This window comes from Planococcus citri, chromosome 5 (genome assembly GCF_950023065.1).
Source record: "Planococcus citri chromosome 5, ihPlaCitr1.1, whole genome shotgun sequence".
Classification (NCBI taxonomy): domain Eukaryota; kingdom Metazoa; phylum Arthropoda; class Insecta; order Hemiptera; family Pseudococcidae; genus Planococcus; species Planococcus citri.
In genome coordinates, this window is record NC_088681.1 from 55,428,645 (window position 1) to 55,449,527 (window position 20,883).

Below are 20,883 nucleotides of genomic sequence, written 5' to 3' on the forward strand. Positions count from 1 at the left end.
TCGTTAGCACGCTCTTTATCCTACATTTAGACGTCCGATAGGCGATAGACGATAACTGACTGAAAATTTCGATTCGATATTCAAATAATGCCCGCTTAATTTCGACCCATCTGGAATACGCGGGTCCTTAATAATTGAATTATAATCGGGTTACTGGCCCTGGCTCATTATCGGTCTCGACATATTCAACTTGGCAGGCCACACTCAACCACCATCGACGTTTTCGAATCTAAATACTCTAACCAGCAACCACTAGCTGATGACAATATCATTTCGTGCTTTTGTTTGCTCGAAATTCTCCCCTCTCTCTCTCTATGTAGAGGTGCAGTTGTCATTACCACCATCAGCATGATCTATAAAATGCTCTTATAATATTACGAAATTCGCACTGGTCGTGAACATACATTTTGGATCAAAAATTTCCATTACCACGATGTAACCTTCATACAAAAAACACATTATTCGTACGAGATACCTTCGTAGTATATCTGCAATGCATACATACGAGTACGTTTTGTTTACATTATTTACCTACCTATATAACGTATACGCAATGCCGTATACATATTTTCCCTCGATTAAAATCAACATCGATACACATGTAACCCTCTTCCTCGCCCCTTTTGTTTCTCTATTTAAGCACATATCACTGGTACTGCATAATTTAGACTCGTTTATATGACACAAATCCACGTACGAAAACATATCCACTTACACTATGGTCCATATTACGAACCGACGCTGGATAGATATACCTATTCGTATTTTTCCCCACATAGATAGGTAGGTACCTACGTGTAACTCTATGAAATTCAAATGTACTTCTACCCATATCGTAGGTACCTACATTGCGTATAAAATACACACCTGCTGTGTAAATCGTCGCGTGAAAAATGGCGTGAAGTATTTAATATCCCATTTCGCGAATCCACTAATTCGACTCTGGTTGAAATTCACCTCTAGTTCTTCTTCCGTGTACTCGGACAGATGCTCCGAATCGATAGCTTGACCCTATTAAAAAAAAACACACGCGTTTTCTTTAATTGACGTAGCAGCAAAAAAAAAAAAAAGGTACACAAAATGTCACTGTCGTAGTCGCAGTCGTCTCTTTATAGTTGACGTTCGAAAATTATCCTTATTTATTAGATTATCCACTAAGCGATTAAGTCGTTCTTTGCGACTGTTTTTCTTTTAATAATTTATCGCGATGTTTATTAGAATTTTCTATTTTAATTTTTGCTTCAAGTTTTGATAACGTTGGCTATATTTATGGGTCGTTTTAGTATACGCTTTTCTTTGAAGTCATCGTGTCTTTTCAGTTTTATGATTATACTTACTCTACTTTAGTTTATAGTGACTTCTCGAAACAAAAATTACTTACAATATGAGACCTTCAGCGAGATATTTTACCCTCTTCACCCCCCACCCCCCCCCCCAAAAAAAACAAGAAATCAAGATATCAACGAATAAGAGTCGAATTTTTTTTTTTTGGAAATTTGACGGAGGCTAACAAAACATTGTGAAATGACCTCCATAACACTTCGCAAAAATTCGAGATTTTTTAACCATAATCAACCTCTTCCCCCTTCCACTTTTGACTAATTAAAGCCAAATTTTGACGATTCTGCATCATTTTCAAATCCAATAACATAAAAGTACAGATTCATAAAAAATTCAAAATGAATATTTTCATTCAATGTAGCCATTTTTATTCATTTTCTGTCATTTTAGAAGGAGGAGGACGAAGAGAAGTGAGAAGAAAAAATTAGATGATTTTCCAAATAGGTAAATATTAAATAAGCCTTCAACTCGGATTTTTAAAACATCTCAACAGTATTTTCAAGAATATGTAAATTTTCAGAGTCAGAAATATAAAATAATTGGCCAACTTTTCTCCTCCCCCTCTCCCTTGTGTGAGAAAATTGCGATTTTCACACCAAAAAAATGGTTATATTTATGATTAAGTTGACAAATAATTTCAAAATTTTTGCGACGAGTCGTGGAAATTTTAAGGGACGAGAAAAAAGAAATCAAACGTAATAAGGCGGACTACCGAAGGAAGAAGTTGGGGGGGGGGTTGATGGTGGAGAACCATCAGTATGAAGAAGCAGAGTAACTGATCACCTTTTAAAGTGCTCGAAAACAAGTGAACCTTCCTACCAGCCCCCGTTTTTTTCCAATTTTTGACCTCAATCCACCACTCAAACAATTTGAATATAAGGACTGCAAATAATACGTTTATGCTTGAGACCTACATTTTGGCAAACTATTTTGCAGTTTGAAATTTTCTTTTAGGCTTCTTAGCTATAAAATGTGGGGAAATAATGTGGAAAATTCCATTAATTGGGCCCTACCTATTTTTCAACATTTCACAGAAATTTCAAAACTTTTGATGATGATTATTTTTTGTTTTAATACATACAAAAACTACGATTTTTCGAATGTAGGGGACGAGGGAGGGGGATGAGAAAAATGTTTTCAACGCCTGGACTGTTTTTGGTGCTGCTTATTTAGATGCTTTATGGATATTCTCAACATCCGCGAAGCTAATGATCAATTCACTTAGTCACTTACAGTGATGAATTGTCAAAATCCCACAAAAAAATTCATCAATAAGTAATTACCAAAAACTGGTGAAATTTCAGAAAAATGTGAAAAAATTTGGCGAACATTTTTAGAAACGTCAATAAAACATGATACTTGAAATGCATTAAAATCATTCAAAATGACCAAAAGACGATAGAATTTCATCAAAATTTACAAAAAAATTGCTTGGAACGTCGTCAAGACATGTTAAATCTTATGAAAAAAAACTATTTTAAAAAACATTAAAATAATTTAAAACTATCAAAAACGGATAAAATTTTGAAAAAAGTTTGCAAAAATCACAAAAAATTGCATAGAACGTCCCGTTAAATTACGTTGCATAAAATGTCGTAAAAGTGCATATTAATAATCATTACAAAGTTCTCCAAAAATTATGAAATTTCAAGGAAATTTGACAAAAATTGCATAAAACATATTAAAAATACTTGATAAGCATCAAAAAATAAATAAAAACTGCAAATAGTTATCTGCCGAAATGTTGGAAAAATTTGATGAAATTTAGTAAAAGTTGAATAAAATATGCTGAAATAACTTTGAAGCTTCAAAAAAATCATCAAAAATTTTGAAATTTGTTTTGTTGTTGAAAAATAACTACTTTTTTTCAATTAAATATTCAGAAAGCTTTCCACTCAACACCCCCCCCCCCCCCCTCCTAAAACACACACACAAAAATTAACGGAGTAAAATTTTCAAAAAAATTGAAATTGGGAGAAAATTTGTATGCAAAAAATTTTTTAATTTCAATCAAAATTATATTATGATTTGAAGATTTTTGTTACGTGTTTGAATTTTTTCATTTTTTTTACTACCTTGTTGACTAAATTCATCACTTTTTCACTTATTTCACTACCTGTTAGACACCCTGATCAATTATGAGTAAATTTCAATGACATTTTAAAAACAATTTCAAAAATTTTTCAATTTATGCAACTATGTACCTACTTCAAAATTAGGCCAAATTTGACCAACTATTGATAAATGATTTTCAATACCTTATTTTGATGGTTTTTTTTTGTGTGTTTTTATGATATTTTTAACATGCAACATGCAAATTTGCAATTTCGCAAATATTTTGACAACTATTCTCGGAATTTCATGATTTTTTTTGAAGATTTTGGATGATTTTAATGCCTTTTAAACGTCTTAATGTCGGATTTTACCGCATGTTTTCACGTTGTTTTGTGCAGCTTTTACAAGATTTCGCAGAATTTGGTGAAAATTTCTACAGGTTTTCGTTATTTTTGATGATTTGAATATTTTTCAAGTTGTTTTTTTTATAAGTATTGCTGAAATTTCGTCCGTTTTTTAGCCTAAGTTTTGTAAAAAATGGGACTATTTGCAGTAGTCGAGACATTTTTACATATTTATAAATTTCAGCATCGATGGTGATTTTTACATTTTATGACCTGGAGCCTGTTCTACTTGATCAAATAAAGTCAAACTTGGAGAATGGGGTTCTCTTGGGAGCTAGAATTGACCCCTGCAGTTAGAAGGTTCAAAGTTGAAAATTACAGAAAGGTCAATTTTTTGGAGAGGCATAATTTGACCCCAAATTGATGAAAAGGGTGCAAATTCATACCATTGGTGAGTATCGCCATTGTAAACAACATATCCAAATTTCAGATTCCTAGGTCATTCCCACCCCATTCAAGTTGGAAAACCCCTGATTTTGACCCTATTTTGAACCCCGCCTCATTCTTAAAATTGACCTAAGGAGCCCCAATGCCCTGCATATAATGGGATGGTGCCACTTGAGTGTATTTTGCAGGTTACCCTCCGACCCTATTTGACCCCTCTCCAGGGTCAAAAAAGTGGATTTTTAAAAATTTTATTTTCAATGATTTTTTTTCTAGAATATAGTTATGGTATTTTAATCACGTTCTATGTAATTTTAAACAAATATTGGTGAAATTTCATCAGTTTTTGATGATTTTTAATGGTTTTAATGATATACATACTTATTCATGATTTTACCAACATCATTTCAATAACCATTTTTATGCAATTTTTTTCCAAATTTTACCAAATTTCGATGAAATTTTGTCATTTTTTGCCTTTGGTAGTCTGAAATGATGTTCGCGATTCATGAACGTGTTTTCGTGTCATTTTCAACCTACTCCAATTTTCACACAATTTTATGAAACTTGGCTGAAATCTTGAACTTTTTTATAAAGCCTTAAACAATCCATGAAAATAATCCCATGGACCTATAAGGAGTAATTTTATTTTAGTTGAAGTTCTTCTCAAAAAAATGTAAATTTTCGATTATGATCTCAGCAGGAAGGAGGGAAGTCATTCATGTTACCTATGAGACGGTGCCCAGTAAGCACTGACCAAACTTATAGGCTTCAAGTCCATTTTTAACTCCTCCCAACACGATTTAAAATTTCTGGAGAAAATTGAAAAATCTCTGGAGACTCCAGAATGGCTCAAAACTAGTTGTTGATGTGTGATATTTGAATGGAAAATACTATTCACATTGGTTCACTTTGCTCAAAAAAAATGTATTTCATCATAAAAAAGTTTGAAAATCACCCTTGAAATTGCTTTTTTGAATTTTTAAAATTTTCAAAAATTCCCAAAAAATACAAAAAATGAACTTCAATATCTGAAATTCAGATTACGAGGATTTTAGCACACGCTCTTTCAATAATCTATCCTGGTTTCGTTCAAATCAGAAATCGCCACATCAAAAAATTCCCCCATCAGTAAGTAAAACTAGTACTAAATTCAATCTAACTACCAAAACTTCAAAACTCACCCATTCTTTGGTTTTACTCAGCGATATGGCTTTACCCCGGAACTTCTTACGACTAGTTTTGCGACCGTTTGTTTTACTCTGCGATAAAACCTGCAACATAAAGACGTAAAAATACAACATTAGAACAAAGCGACAAAAAACCATAGAAGATATTCGTTAATTAAAATTAATTAAAATGTTATTCGAGCGTTTATTCATCCTTATAGCACCGCTCTGCGCTCCCAAAAACAGGGTCAAAGACAGAGACAGAGGTGATCGTTAAACACAATATCTTAACGGGTATCTCGTATATACGAGCTTTAATAAAACACATCTGTAATTATAATTTCTCTAGCTTCTACTACTTCATCCAATCCACCAGCAGCTTGTTTCGTACACCAAAATACATCTTTAAAGAAAAGCTTGCCGCCGACATCGAGTCGATTTCACATTCGCCTTCGCCAGACATCCGAGAATATATTGAAGAAGAATTTCCATCCTCCCTCGCTTCATTTTGGCTGGGCTTTTTCCATTCGAATATCTTCGACGATGAGACGATGCGAACATAACTTTTAGAATATGAGACCGTTGAAGAGTAAGAAAGCCAAAGGGGGTAAAATCTCTTGGTAATTTTTCGTCGTCTCGTCTCGTTCTTTCTTTATTCTTTTTCATCTTCTACATAGCAAATTAAACGTAAATTTAATAGTACGAGTAGTATCGTCATCGAAATGTTTTTTATTACGTTTCTTCCTTCTCATTGTAAATTCGTCGTTTTTCCCTTTATTCTTTTTCGAAAACCGAGTACATACTACGATTTTAATTGCGACCTTTCCTCTTTATTTTTTTCCCGTTTCGTATTTCCTTTAAAGCGAGGAGGATTCAATACGAAGATATATTATATAGGTATCTACTAAACAGCAAAATATATACTTATTTCAGCCCCTTTTTCTTGTGTTTTCACCGCAAACTCAGTTAACGACGACTCGGTGCGTTCTCCAACTTTTTTTCAACCATTTTACCTTTCACCTCTCACACTTGTTTTCGCAATTTGGAAAATTTCTCGTTCGTGCTTCGGTGCAAATTCGATTCATTATATTTTTTTTTTTTGGTGGCACCGTCGCCGTCGTCGTGTAGTTTTTATTTATTCTTTACTTTTCGCCAACCTTACTTTACCTGCCGACTTTAAAGTTCATAAGAAACGTATTTACATTATACATTTTTTTTCACCCCCTAGCTTTTGCTATAGCGCTGTCGACGAGTCGATAAAAGCGCGAAACTATGGCGAATGGAAAAACCACACGAGTTGTCTGCGGTTACAACGAAATAATAGCTTACTTCATTTTGCTTTTATAGGATGCATTTACCTTAGCATTAGGTTTCCCGGTTTCGCGTTCATTTTCCTCCGCCACTCTGAATTTATAACGAAGCACAACCGCGCGCCATAAAATGCACATTGTTTTTCTTTTCATGCATTTACCTCAGAGGCAGAGGCGGCGGCGACGACCACGACTACGATTTCTACGTGACGTAGAAGTACGAAAAACGATTAGCTAAGCAAAAAATCAACGTAGAAGGAAATGCGCTTTAGACTGTATATTATGCAATATGCAAAGCATTCGCTTTTCCCGGAGCATATTACCTACCCCGGTATCGTAAATTAATACAGTCGAGAAACAAAACAATACATAGGCCTAGGAAGTTGGGAGGGAAGAGAAGGAATTCGCAATTTTAGTCTTTTGATCGTTCGTCTCGATTTTTAAAACCAAAATGTGCAGCGTAATGAGAAGAAAATTCGGTTAGAGAAATTACACAGATGCAGAAAGTGATTTTAATCAACTGAAATTGTCTACAAAAGTGAAATAAACGTAGCAGAGAAAAAGAATGATGATTGAGATGAAGAAAGAGTAAACGTACCAGAAGAATATTTGAAAACAAAAAATATTCGAGGAAAAATTTTTCATTTTTGCAAAAAATTCTTATCACATTGAAAAAAATGACGACAAAAACTCAGAATTTATCTTAAATTATCGGCACCCCAAAATTTGTTCATTAGGACAAATGTTGGCTGCCATGCGACCAAATTGATTAAATTTTGAATTCAAGGTTAAAATGCAATTTAGAAAAAACCAATTCCACCCAAAAATTTTCCAAGTTGATTTTATTAGCATTTCCTTCTACTAAATTTGGGACCCTTATAAAATAAAAAATGGACTAATTGCCAAGTACTCGTTGAAACTTGACAGTTTTCGATCACAAAAAAATCAGTTCTTAATTGCCAAATGAAAATTCGTGAAATTTTATAGAGTCCAAAAATTTGGTTTGAGGGTTCAAAATTAGTTTTTTGGGGCATATCTTGGCTCCTGCCAAAATCGGTTCACATTGTGGATTAAAGGTTAAAATGTACCTAATTTAGAAAAAAAAATCCGAAAATTTTCATGTTGAGTTTGGGACCTCCTTCCTCACATCTGGGCCCTAAAAATCAAAATTGGCCCTCCGCCATATTATTCCTACAAAGTACATACTCGTTGATAGCTATAGATTTAGAAAATAAGCTTTCTAGCTGCAATATTTGCTGAACACCGAATAAAAATTCCTAGAACTTTGGAGGGGTCCGAAATTTGGAGTTTTAAAATACATATCACAATATTCTCCGCCCCTATTTGTAATCAAATCGGTTCAAATTATAAATTTGAGGCTAAAAAGCGATTCAAAAGAAAACAATTCCAAAATTTTCAATGTTGATTTTAGGGATTTTATTTTTCTATGCATCAAATTTGGAGCCATTGAAATCGAAATGGGTTTTTCTTCTAGAATACTCGATAAGAGCTTTTGATTAAAAATGAAATCGGCTTTTAGCTTTTTAGCTTCGATAGAAGCCGCATAAAAGTTCGCAGTATTTCTTCGCTTTCATCGTTATACACTCGAGAATTTTTTTCTTTTGGTACCCCCCCCCCCCCCTCCCCCCCAATGGAAGTCAAATGGTTCATATTTTCATCATGCACTAAGTAAGAATTGTACACTTAGGGCTCGTACCTGACAAGTGACTTTGAGAAATTTTTGACAAAAAATCACAATTTTTTGAAAATTTTTACCAAAAAACGAGAGTTCTTGGCAATTTAGACAAAAGGCTACTTTTTGCTATTTTTTGGCAGAAAATGATAAAACAACAATAATTTTAGCAAAAGGCCAGACTTCTTAGCGAAACTTTTACTAATTTTGCTAAAAAGTGGAATATTTGACAATCTCTGCAAACAGCAGAACTTTTTGAAAAGAAAAACTCTGACAATGTCAGCGGCACAAAAGTGATTTTTTTCACAATTTTGTTTAAATAGTCAAGACTACACTAATATTGCATAAACCACCTGCTTTTTGCCTGAAATCGCCGAAAATTTTCATTTTTTTTTACCAAAAATTTCCAATAATGCTTCACTTTTTTTCATAAAAATGCAGATCTAAATGTTTTACTTTTTTTTAAAAAAATCTACCAGAAGTTGTCAAAAACTCGTGGATTTTGCTAGAGGAGAAGGTACAATTATGGACCCCCCATGGTTTAGTGTACAAGCACTAGCGCTACGCTCATGCTGGGTACTAAAAATTATACTAGTAGTGTAGTATCGATGATCCATGTACTTATTTCGGATCCATGCAAACTTGGGTGTCTCTCATCAGCAATTGTTTTTTTTTGCGCATTATTTTCTTCCCAATGGAAAATCTTACAAGTTTTTCATTCGGTAATTCATCAACTTCAAATAAAGTTTGGAAAAAAATTATTAGCGAAGTAAGTAGCTTACAATGTGTACTTTCAAAATATACTTTCATATTTGTCTGTACTTCAACTGATTTTCATAAATTTTTTTTATTTTTCATAAACTGCGCCGATTTTTTTCATGGGTATAAATATGGACCCCTATATTTTTTTACCTAATTTTGATTCAATATTTTTTAGAATGTCGAAAAAAGTGTTATTAACAAAGAAGACAAGTCCAAAGTGTCGAAAATGGAACCATGATTTTTTCATTTTTCATAAACTTGGCCAATTTTTTGCATGGTATAAATATGGACATTGGACCCCTAAATTTTTTTCATCTAATTTTGATTCAATGTTTTTTAGAATACTGAGAAAAGTGTTATTAATAAAGAAGACAAGTCCAAAACATCGAAAAACATCTTTAAATAAATTTTTGTTCAATTTTCTGAAATTTTTATTCATTTTTTGAGGGGGTCCATATTTGTACCCGAGTCCATATTTGTACCATTTCATGTCACTTTTCTAAATTTCAAATTTTTCCGTGAGTTTTCAACAAAAAAAAAAAATCTTTTTTTTACACAATATACTATAGAGTCTTTGGCCTTTCAAATGGTATATTCATAAAAAAAATTTTGATAATTTTTTCTACCCTTCAAAGCCAAAGCTAGAGGGGGTCCATATTTGTACCTTCTCCTCTAATAAAATGTCAAAATCTTGCATTTTTTCAAACACTACTGGAAATACTCATTTTTTTTCTCAGACAGTTTTGTTTTTTGCTAAATTGTCAAAGTCTTGCTTTTTACCAAAAATTACCCGCAGCTTTACATTTTGAAAACTATACATAAATAATTGCAATAAACCTCACATCTCACTTTTTTGCTGAAAAATTCGAAAAAGTTATGCCTTTTTTGCCAGAAAGAAAAATTGCTAAAAGCGATCCTTTTCGCCAGAATAATAAACTGTCAACGTCTCCCTTTCTGCCAAAAATCAGAAAAACAAGTTTTTTTTTTCAAAAGATGCCCGATGCTCGTTATTTAATATTTACGCCAGAAATTGGCAAAAAATCCTTCCTTTCACTAAGATGGTCAGTCTTGCGTTTTGTAATTACCAAAAATTCTCACTTTTTCGCTAAAAGCAGTCGCAAAGTCTTAGTTTTTAACCAAAAAGTTACGAAATTATTCAAGTTTTTTGACAAAAATTATCAAAATTTCCCGAAAAGTTCTGCTTTTTGCAAGAATTGCGGAAAAAATAGAAAAATTAAACTTTAGATTTGTTTTTTTGAACTCCTCACATCATTTTTTCAATAACTTGATGACTTGAGAATCTGAAAATCCGATGAAGGCACCAGAACGATTCGAAACCATCATCAATGGACTTGGCGAGTCGAAAATTGGGTAATGGGTATGAACTGAATTTCAGCCTTTGATGCCAATTTGACCGAATTTTGATATTTTTTTCATGAGAATTCATTCAAATTAGAATTTTTAAAAAATCGCCAAAAATCAAAAAATGAATCTGAACACTTGGAATGTTTGCAGCTGGTGTACTTTTGGGTTCCTCTTTCGATTCTTCTCTGCCAGTACAAAATCTTTTTGTGCTGATTGGGACATGACACATCTCTCGTTTGTGTAAAAGTCTGCTCAATTTTTTTCACAATTTGAATCTTTAAAAGTGCATAATCCGTTGATTTTACTTTGTTTTTAGGTGGTTCTCTGACAAGTTTCCAACACAGTTTGCTTTTTCAGTTTTTCCCAATTTAAATCTTCAAAACTGCATAACACATTATTTTTTCTCTTTTTTTCCAGGTAGTTCTCTGACGAGTTTTCAACACAGTTGGCAATTTAATTTAAATACGCTCGTAGATAGGACAGATAATTGAACTAAAAAGCTCTACCAAAGTTTATACTCGTGATAAGACGAGTGGTTGTTTGATGGTACGGCAAGTAGAGTTCTTGGTCTCGCTGATAGTATATTTTCATCGTCAACTTCTCGGTTCTAGATCTCGTTCTACAAGTTGAGAAAATTGTTGTTTGTACTCGGCGAAATGTCGACACGACGACGACTTTTCATTCTCTTCGCAAAAGTTTGCATCTGCCATGCCGTTGAGTGCATTGACTCACAGCAGTTTATCAGCCAGTAGAAAATATATGCACAATGCACATATTTATACTAAAGCTCTATACAGCGAGAAGGAATGATGGCCTCGTCAGTCGCCAGGTCACAAAAGTGCGAGCTCGAGAGAAAGATAGATAAACGACGACGACGAAAACAGACAGCCCAGCAATCTATAACGAAGTTTTGTAGCTTTGGGGGATAATTGAGGCTCGACTATAGGGGGGGGGGGGGTTTATCCGAGAAAGTTATAATTAAGAGTGACTGTGTTGGATGTGCTATACTCTTACGTGCTGTATTACGAGTTCCATAAAAATAGCTAATAGGTAGATAGAGGTACTGCATCGTACACATACGATACTCGTATGCTGCGGAGATGCTTGTAATTGGATATTATTTGGTCGAAACGACACGACGACGATGGCGTCGATGTGCCTTTTGTGCGGTGTCAAAAAAAAAGAGAGAAAAAAGAGGAGCTGTTTGCGCAAAAATTCCCATGAATGTTCGACGCCATCGCCAAACCCAGACAAGCTTGGTCAAAAAAAAAAGAAAACCCAGACGAGGCGTATACGTGAAGCTAGAAATTAGGTACACAGGCCGAGGGAAAATTTTTTTCAAAAACGAAACTCTTTCGCATTCAAAACGGTGCGTATTGATCCGAATTATGGCAGCAGTCAGCTTGCTCGGTTCCCCTCCTATATGGTTTTTTCATATTATTTCGGTATATTTTTCCACATACATACTATAGCCTACTATGATTTAAAATAAACAAAATGTTATACATTATTGGGTGTAAAAGGTCGAAAACGAAAATACGAGTAAGAATAGGGTTCCCAGTGTATTTGATATACTTACACGTACAGTATACCTTATGGAAATACTTGGAATGAAATATGAACCGAGCTTTATCTGGTGTACTGTACGCTTTTGTACGTTACGTAATATTTGTTATTGCGTCGACGACGATGTCGTTGGTGGTGGCGAGTAATTATCAGAATTTATGTCATGCGAGGATTATCGAATATTATACCACACGCTGGGTACAATTAATACATAGTTTTTTCATCCTGTACTGTGAATAAAAAAGCAAAAGTATTCCGCTGCTAAAGCAAGGTCAATAGGAACTCCATTATCATAATAAAAATTTTCTAATTTTCTCTATGTAAAAACAGCCAAGAGGTGGTATAGTTATTGTTTGATATTGAAGAAGAAAAAAAAAGTGCAGAAAATAAGCCAACGAGTGAGCCCAATTCTCGAAAAATTATGTACAATTACTTAGCTGACCTAAAAAGAAATTATGTATTCGCAATTTTATTTTCCGTTTTGGTCGGGAAAGATTAGATAAACTCGACGGAATCAGGTGATAAGGTGTGTGTATTTTTCGAACATTTCGTCTGTTGTGGAGTAGATTATGACGTGTGTAATTGAACCATACTGATAATTTCATAATGAATTTCCATAATTTTTTTGTAGTTTCGGATTAAAAAACCCCGATTTTATTCTGATACGTGAGCGAAGAGTTATGGTTTGAATTTCAATTTGATTTTAATTTGCTGCGACTTCGCCTATCGTACTCTCTCTGTTTTCAGAATTCAGGTCGAAATTGGAAAAAAATGCTATTAAATAATAATGAATATTGAGATGTTTTAGCACCCCTAGCCTCCTTTCATGAATAAATTTTTCATGGCTTCATTTGAAAAAATTGAAAAACAAGCTAGATTGAGAAGCTCTCGTTATCGTTTTCACAGTGTAGAACTTTTTCCAGTACCTCTTTGGAAGAAAATTTCAACTCATCAGTGATAATCAGCCACCAACTCGTATTTTTCATCAAGACGCTTCCCTACCAGAAATGAAGTCAGCATGATTACAGAGGTACGCTGCATTCCTATCAAGCTTCAATTACAAGATTATTCATAAAAAGAGAGATGAGAATATACATGTTGATTGTTTATCACGCGCTCCTGTTCCTATTGCACAGAATTTTGTACCAGACTCAATTGGCAAAGAAGTTCATCAAATTTTTCTCACTACCGTACACCAAATCTCTTTGAATACTCTAATGTACATATGATGGAGTGATATCGAAGTCCAGCAAATATGTAATTTGAAATCTGCAATCAACCAGCGATGCAGATAGCTTATTTATGATCAACAATGGCATAGCTTACAGGGGTCATCGAATTGTCATCCCTGAGTCCCTTCACAAAAACACTCAACAAACTCCACCATACACACATCGGAGTAACCAAAATCAAGCAACTCGCCAGGAAATATCTATATTGGAAAAACATTGATAAGGATATCGAGCGTATGGTGAGGGATTGCAAAAAATTCGCCGCAGCTCAGAAAAGTCCTGCAAAAGCTCCGTTACACCCGTGGGATGAGCCTAGCAGCAATTAGCAGTGCATTCATATCGACTATGCCAGTTCATTTCAAGGGTATCATATTATCGTTGTTGTTGATGCAACGTTGATCAGGCAAAAATTTATCACCTGTCAAAATTTCAAGGGCTTAAGCGCCTTTTTCAATTTTTGATGAATTTTTGAAAATCAACTTCAAGCCAAAAATGAGGGAAAAAAGTAAAAACTGCCAAATCAATTGGAAACTGTTTCAAACTGTTTTGAGCAGTTCTGGAGCTTCCAGCAGATTTTTGAAACTCGAGATTCCCACAAAACATCAAATTGAGTTGGAAAGCAGTCTACGAAGTCGACTGCAGGTGGATTTCAAGTCGTTCTCGAGTAGGGCCACTTTTTTTTTGAGGACAAGGGCTAAAAATGTCCCTTAGAACTCCTCCTTTAAGAAAGAAGTTGAAATTTGAACTAATTTGGTCTCAAAGGGCTCAAAAGATCAAACTGTTTTGAGCAGTTCTGGAACTTCCAGCAGATTTTTGAAACTTGAGATTCCCACAAAATTTCATCAAATGAAGTTGGAAAGCAGTCTACGAAGTCGACTGCAGGTGGATTTCAAGTCGTTTTCGAGTAGGGCCCCTTTTTTTTTGAGGACAAGGGCTAAAAATGTCCCTTAGAACTCCTCCTTTAAGAAAGAAGTTGAAATTTGAACTAATTTGGTCAACTAATACACATTCAAAACAACTTTTTAAATAAATAAGTTGTTTTTGGTTCCTTTTTAAAATTTTGGTTACCTACTAAAATGTTTTTTTTTTTAATTTTTAGAAATCCGATTTTTGAAAATCACACAGCATTATTTTTTGAAGAAAACAAGAAAAAATGTTGACACAGCTTCCTTTTTTTGCTTGAAAAATGCTATACATATGTATATATGAAGTCTTTGTTTTCAAAAATCCCGCTTTCTTGCCAAGAATAATCAAAAATTACTAAAACTAGAACAAAATCGCTTTTTCGACAAAAATTGCGTAAAATTATTGGTTTTTTGCCAATACTTGCCTTAAAGTGCTGCTTTTTGCTAAAATTGTAAAAAAACTTGTTTTTTGCAAAAAAAAAAAAAAACAAAAAACAACAACACTCAAATGTTCAAGTTTTTTGCCAAAAAAATCACCAACACGATCAAAAAGTTGCAAAATGACCGAATGAGACACTTTTTCAAAATTTTTGTGAAAAAATGAACCTTTTGCAGTTTTTGAGAAAAAGCAAGATTTGGACGATTTTCACAAAAAAAAAATAATGACTAAGCTTTCTATTTTAGCAATTTCTGGAAAAAAAACGAGACTTTTGGGCAAATCTTGAAAAAAATTACTTATAGGAATTACCTTGAAAAAATAAAGCCACAATTTTATGCAGTTTGGGGGGGGGGGACAAGACCTTATGGCAATTTTGACATAGGGCGAAACTTTTGCCATTTTTGGCCGTAAGCAAGACTATGTCAATTTTAGCAGAAGGTAGAGGTTTTTAGCAGTTTTCAGCAAAAGAAGGAGGCTTGTTGGAAATTTTTGGTGAAAAATGAAATGAAAATTGTTGGCAATTTTTGACAAGAAACACCTTTTTTTAGAAATTATTATTCGGCAAAGTTATTTTATTAAAAGGAGCCTTTTGGCAATTTGTGGCAGAAAAGCGAAACTTTTGGGAAATTTTTACAAATATGTAGTAGGTACATACAGTGAAACTTTATAGAATTTTTGCAAAAAAAGTAACAATTTTTAGTAACAATTTTTGGAATGAAACGAGATATTACATATGAGAGGGGTTTTGCGATAAGGTCCCTTGTGGTGATATTTCGATTTTTTCAGGAGAAAAAAAACATCAAATCGTTTCGATTTTTTCAATTTTTTTTTTTTTTTTTTTGATTTTCGGGTGCAGTGTTGTCTTGCGCATAGGTTGGATGGGAAATTTTGATGAAATTCGTTCATCATCGCCTGATATCCGTGATTTAGAAAAGGGACCTTGTGGTGAACAGCCGAATTTACACAACGTTACAGACTAACCCGCAAAAAAATGCCGAGAAATTCGGATTCGCCATGAAAATTTACATAGGTAACAACAATAAAATAATTTTTCCATCTACATTTTTTTTTTTAAATCAAAAACAAACAAAAACTTTGTTTTTGATTTCCCAAAAATGTGAGTTTTTGAGTATTCATGTTCAAATAATTTTCAAAACGAGAAGTTGATGAGATAGGCAAAATCTGATTGCACCATTCGATTTCTCGAGAAAAAGTAAGTCGGAATCGCCAATTTAAAAAAACATCGAATCACCACAAGGGCCCATATCGCAAAACGCCTTTCATATTAACATTTTTATCGTTTTTATTTTTTTTTTTTCAAGAAAAGTTGAACCATGATTGAAAAAAAATTAATTCCTGACATTTTTTTTTTCAAAGTAACTTTGACAACCAAAATTTCAAAAAAGTAACCAAAAGTTGGATTTTTTTAGTAACTTGGTCACTTAAAAAGTAACCGGGTACAAACGTTCAAATAATATTCAACTAGCTCTTCAAGTAATCCAAGAAACCCTTGAAAAAATTGAATCATGGGCAGATTCAAACGGTCTAACCTTCTCTGAGTCAAAAACCCACTGTATACTTTTCACCAAAAAAAATAAGATTCCTCCAGATCTCATTCTCAACTTCAAAGGACACTCTTTAGAATTCAAAACCACAACTAAATTTCTTGGCTTAACTTTTGATAGAAAACTAAATTGGACTCCTCATTTTCTAAAAGTAAAATCAGATATCATGAAACGCCTAAATCTGTTGAAAATAATCAAAAACACCAAGTATAAACCATCTCGCAAACTTCTACTTCACTTGTATAAATCTCTAATTCGCAGTAAAATTGAGTATGGAAGCCCATGTTTTGCAAATATCTCAAATAAAATTTCAAATATCCTAAAAACAATTCAAAATTCAGCCCTAAGGATCTGTTTAGGAGCCCTCTATTCCTCTCCAATAGATAGCCTATATTGTGAAGCAGCAGAATTATACCCCCAGATTTCAGAAGAACTCTCATAACAAACAAATTCATCTCAAATGCATCCACCAACCCTTCCCATCCACTCCAAAACTCAGTTAACCCACCTAACCCCCAACATTTTGATCATATAGAAGGACCCATTTCTAATTTCATCACAATGTTGAATGATCTTCAAATCAATCCTAAAACTCTCATCCAAAAACCTATACCCCCCTTGGCTTCTAAAACCTCCTCAAGTCAACCTACAGCTTATTAACTACCCAAAAAATAGCCACTCTCCATTAGTAATAAAACAGAACTATCTTGAACTCTTATCAGAATACAAAAAATTCAATCTTTGCTTTACAGATGGATCAAAAATACCAACACTTCACACAGGATATGCATACTCTATAAATGATAGAATTTCAAAATTTAAAATCTATAACAACTGTTCTTCAAACTACACTGCCGAACTCACAGCTATTTTCCACTGTCTCTGTGATATACTCACTTATGAATCAGAAAATAAGTCCTTCTTAATTCAAAGTGACTCCCTCAGCTCACTAACTGCTATCCAAAATCTTTTTTCCGATCACCTTCTCATTCAAAATATTCATAAAACTCTATTTGACTTACAAAATTCAAACTTCTTCATACAGTTTATGTATGTACCCAGCCACGTTGGAATCTTAGGAAATGAAATTGTAGATATTAATGCAAAATCTGCCACCATCCTTTCTCCCCTTATATTTATCACAGCTGACGACCTCAAATCTATCTTCACCCAAAGCACACTTAAGAAATGGCAAAACTTTTGGTCCTTCCAAACCACAAACAAGCTCTTTCAACATAAAAAATTAGTCCATCCTTGGAAAAACCTCTCCCACCTAAACAGACTTGAAGAAATCATTATAACCAGACTGAGAATTGGCCACACAAAAATCACACACAATCACCTCTATGAAAAGGCCCCAAAACCCACATGTCAGTTCTGCCTGTCAGAACTTATATCTGTCCAACACTTACTATTTCACTGTCTCTCCTTACATCAGCACAGACTGTCCCTACAAATAGATGAAAGATCCCTATTCATACCAGACGACCCTTCCGAAATTAAAAAATTCTTAGACCTAATTAAAAAACTTGACCTTACCAACTCGATTTAAATCTCATACGACGGGTGTAATAATCAAGTAATTACAAACACCCCAAAAAAAAAAAAAAAAAAAAAAGTCTTGATAATGAAAAATTTGAAATTTCGTAGACCATTTCAACGTAAGAGTTACTCCTTCTTTTTTATCAACAGTCCCTCCAAACACCCACGAGCGAACTCTCTCGAGTAAAATTTACAATAAGTTCTACCTAGACTACTACTCGAGAGCACACGAGCTAAGCAAATAGCGGAAAATTCTATTAAAACTACGACAAAACGGCAAATAAAACACAATTCATCGTAATAATAACCAACGCGACTGTAACATATCGAACCTTATCTCGAAGGTCACAATTTACAGAGAAGGTAGAGGTACAAATATATAACTACCTGTTACAGAACAATAAAATTTCTCAATTAAACGATACTCGTACTGTGTGGGTAAATTCTTATCAAAATTTACCCACGAAGAGTACCTAAATACACCAATTAAACTGAATTTTTGGCCCCCAACTACGCTATAAAAACTAGTTTAACTTCGAAAATATCCCCTTTTTTTTCTTAAAAGTTTTCGAACTGAATGTACCAAAAAAAAAGGTAGTTTTCATTACCTTCAAAATTGGCATAGTTGATCCGCCAAATAACAAGGTGGTAACCAAGACGATAATTAGCGTCGTCGTAATGATGACGTGACGAGTTTCGTCGCTGAATTCCAAATGTAAAGATAATGCGTATGAGATAGCTCCACGTAAACCTGGAAACAGACAAGAAAAACGAATACATAAGTATTTTAAGTGCACCATACACTCGAACATTTTATTAAACCAAAGTAAGTATAAATGCATATCATCAGAATACCCTTTAATGCAATACGACGAAAAATCGTAATCTCCATTCAAACACAGTGTGTCTCGAAAGTTTCGGTCAATGTTTCAAGTTTTACTCAAAGAGGATGAAGAATGGTTCAAACACTTCCATTTTTCAAACTGATGAGAGAGTTTGTGACCATCTCCAATAATTCCATAAAATTTTAAGATGGAAAAAATGTTTCAAATAAAAGTAAAATTGATCAATTTTCGTTTCACATTTTTTTTCATCCATTTCACAAAATAAAAATAATTTCTTAATGTCATCTTCCCACAAAACAGAACTTTTCTCCACTATTTGGCAGAAAAAAAATTGTTGGGACGAAAAAAGGTCAGTTTTTGACGCCTTTGTAGGTAATTATTTTTTGAATCGTAAGTGGTTCAGTATTCACCATTTTTTTCATTATTATTAAAATCACAAAAAACATCAGTCAACTGTCGAGATTTACAGAACATACTTCATACGTACATATACTGTGTATTCGAACACTGAAAAATCTACAGCTATAGCTGATCTATTTTTATACATTTTCAATGGAATATAGAATTATGTATAGAGTGCTTGAGCGCAAAACATACACAGTAAATAAGCACACGTGTAATGTAATTTTTTTTCTCATAATACTCGCAAAGACATCGTACATAGTAGAGCCTTCCTCCCACACTCCCCCTCAGCATCTATTGACTTTTCTCGATAAAAAGATTACGGTGTGGAAATACCGCAATGTAATCTTTTCAGGGATTTTTTTCCAGGTGAACAGAATTTTTTCCTATTTCTATCATCGCGTTGAAAAGTATTTGACTTGTTTTTTTCTGCTTTTTCAAAATACCGCACGAGACTCTTTCATTATTGGAATTTAATCGTCGGATGATTTCAATCGGATATTTTTTTCGATTCTTTAACTCTATACTATGTATGTATTTATTGTGGTATTTGCATGAAGGCCGGAATATATGTACGTATTATTAATTAATCCATCTCACCGAGAGAGTCCACTCGATATTTAGACACACCTTCGTAAAAACAATACACCTTTAGGCGTAATTGCGCAACAAATCAAATCAGCTACCTATACATATACTGGGCAGTTTGTACACAAATAGCGGTAGACATTAAATTTACATTACGTAATAAAGCACCAATTTGAGAGTACATTAATTTTATGAATAGACCACACAACTAAAAGACTTCTAAAAATTTACGCGAAGAAAATTCCACAAGTAGTATTCCATTGTTTTCCCAAGTTCTGACTCAAAAAGGGATTTGAGAAGAGGGTGGGGGGGGGGGAATTAAACGAATTTGAAAAATGAGGTCAAATTCGCATTAAACACTTTCAAAAACCCTTGAAATACGATACAACTTGATAGATACTTATTTCATTTTTTGAAATTCCAAAATTGAGAAAAATTAATTTTTATTACTTCATAGTCCTGGGGTTGTGCTCAATTTTTTCAAAGAAAAAAGTAACTTAAGTTTGCATTATTTTGAAAATATTTTAGTTTGATTTTGGTTTTTTTCCTTCAACATTTTCAATAATTCTTGTGTCAAATTCGACGTTTTGCTGTTGATTTTGAAAAAGTATTTTTGATTTTTTTAAAATATTATGTATGATTTAGTTTTATACTTAAATCTAGAATTTTTTAAAAATTTTTAATACCTAATTTTCTATTTTGCTGCGGATTCAATCATTTTTTTCGATTTTTTTTTTGCGAATTTTGGACATTTTTATCAACTTTTACACAATTTTCAAAAAAATATTTCATCAATTTTTAATCGATTTGGAGAAAATTTCTGTTTTTTTTCACTCAACTTTGATGGAATTTTATCGTTTTTTCTTCTCAATTTTTGATTTGATTTAAATTGTGCATGAAATTTTTGAAAAACTAAAAAAATGATAGTTAAGTAGCGATATTTAAATTGATTTTCAGTTGATTTTTGAATATATTTTTAGTGATACAAGGTCTCAAAAATTCCAACTCCAGGGATAGTTGTGGTTTAGATGTAGGTCTTATCAAACAAGCTGATCGCTACATATCTCATATACTTGCTGAACTTTTTAATGACTCCATGGATCAGGGAAAATTTCCAGAAAGCTTGAAATCAAGTATTGTAACCCCTGTACATAAAAAAAGGAGAAAAATCAAATTTAAACAACTATAGGCCCATCTCTGTAACACCAGTATTCTCAAAGATTTTTGAGCGTCTGTTGTATAATCGACTGATACGATTCCTATCAGTTAACAGCATTCTAAGTGAAACACAATTTGGCTTCCGTCGTAGGAAAAAC

The 20,883-nt window shown here is 33.4% G+C and overlaps 1 protein-coding gene across 2 annotated transcripts in view; it reads right to left on the reverse strand.

The window, feature by feature from the left end:
- Nhe1 (Na[+]/H[+] hydrogen exchanger 1) overlaps positions 1-20,883 on the reverse strand; it is a 52,129-nt gene that overhangs the window by 14,125 nt on the left and 17,121 nt on the right. The window contains exons 4-6 of one of the 2 annotated variants that reach the window (XM_065368049.1): positions 18,341-18,483; positions 5,369-5,458; positions 868-1,011 (exon numbers count right to left, since the gene is read on the reverse strand). In XM_065368049.1, coding sequence (XP_065224121.1) covers positions 868-1,011; positions 5,369-5,458; positions 18,341-18,483 — 377 coding nt within the window. The remainder of the gene's footprint in view (positions 1-867; positions 1,012-5,368; positions 5,459-18,340; positions 18,484-20,883) is intronic. The other variant, XM_065368050.1, reaches the window with a different exon arrangement.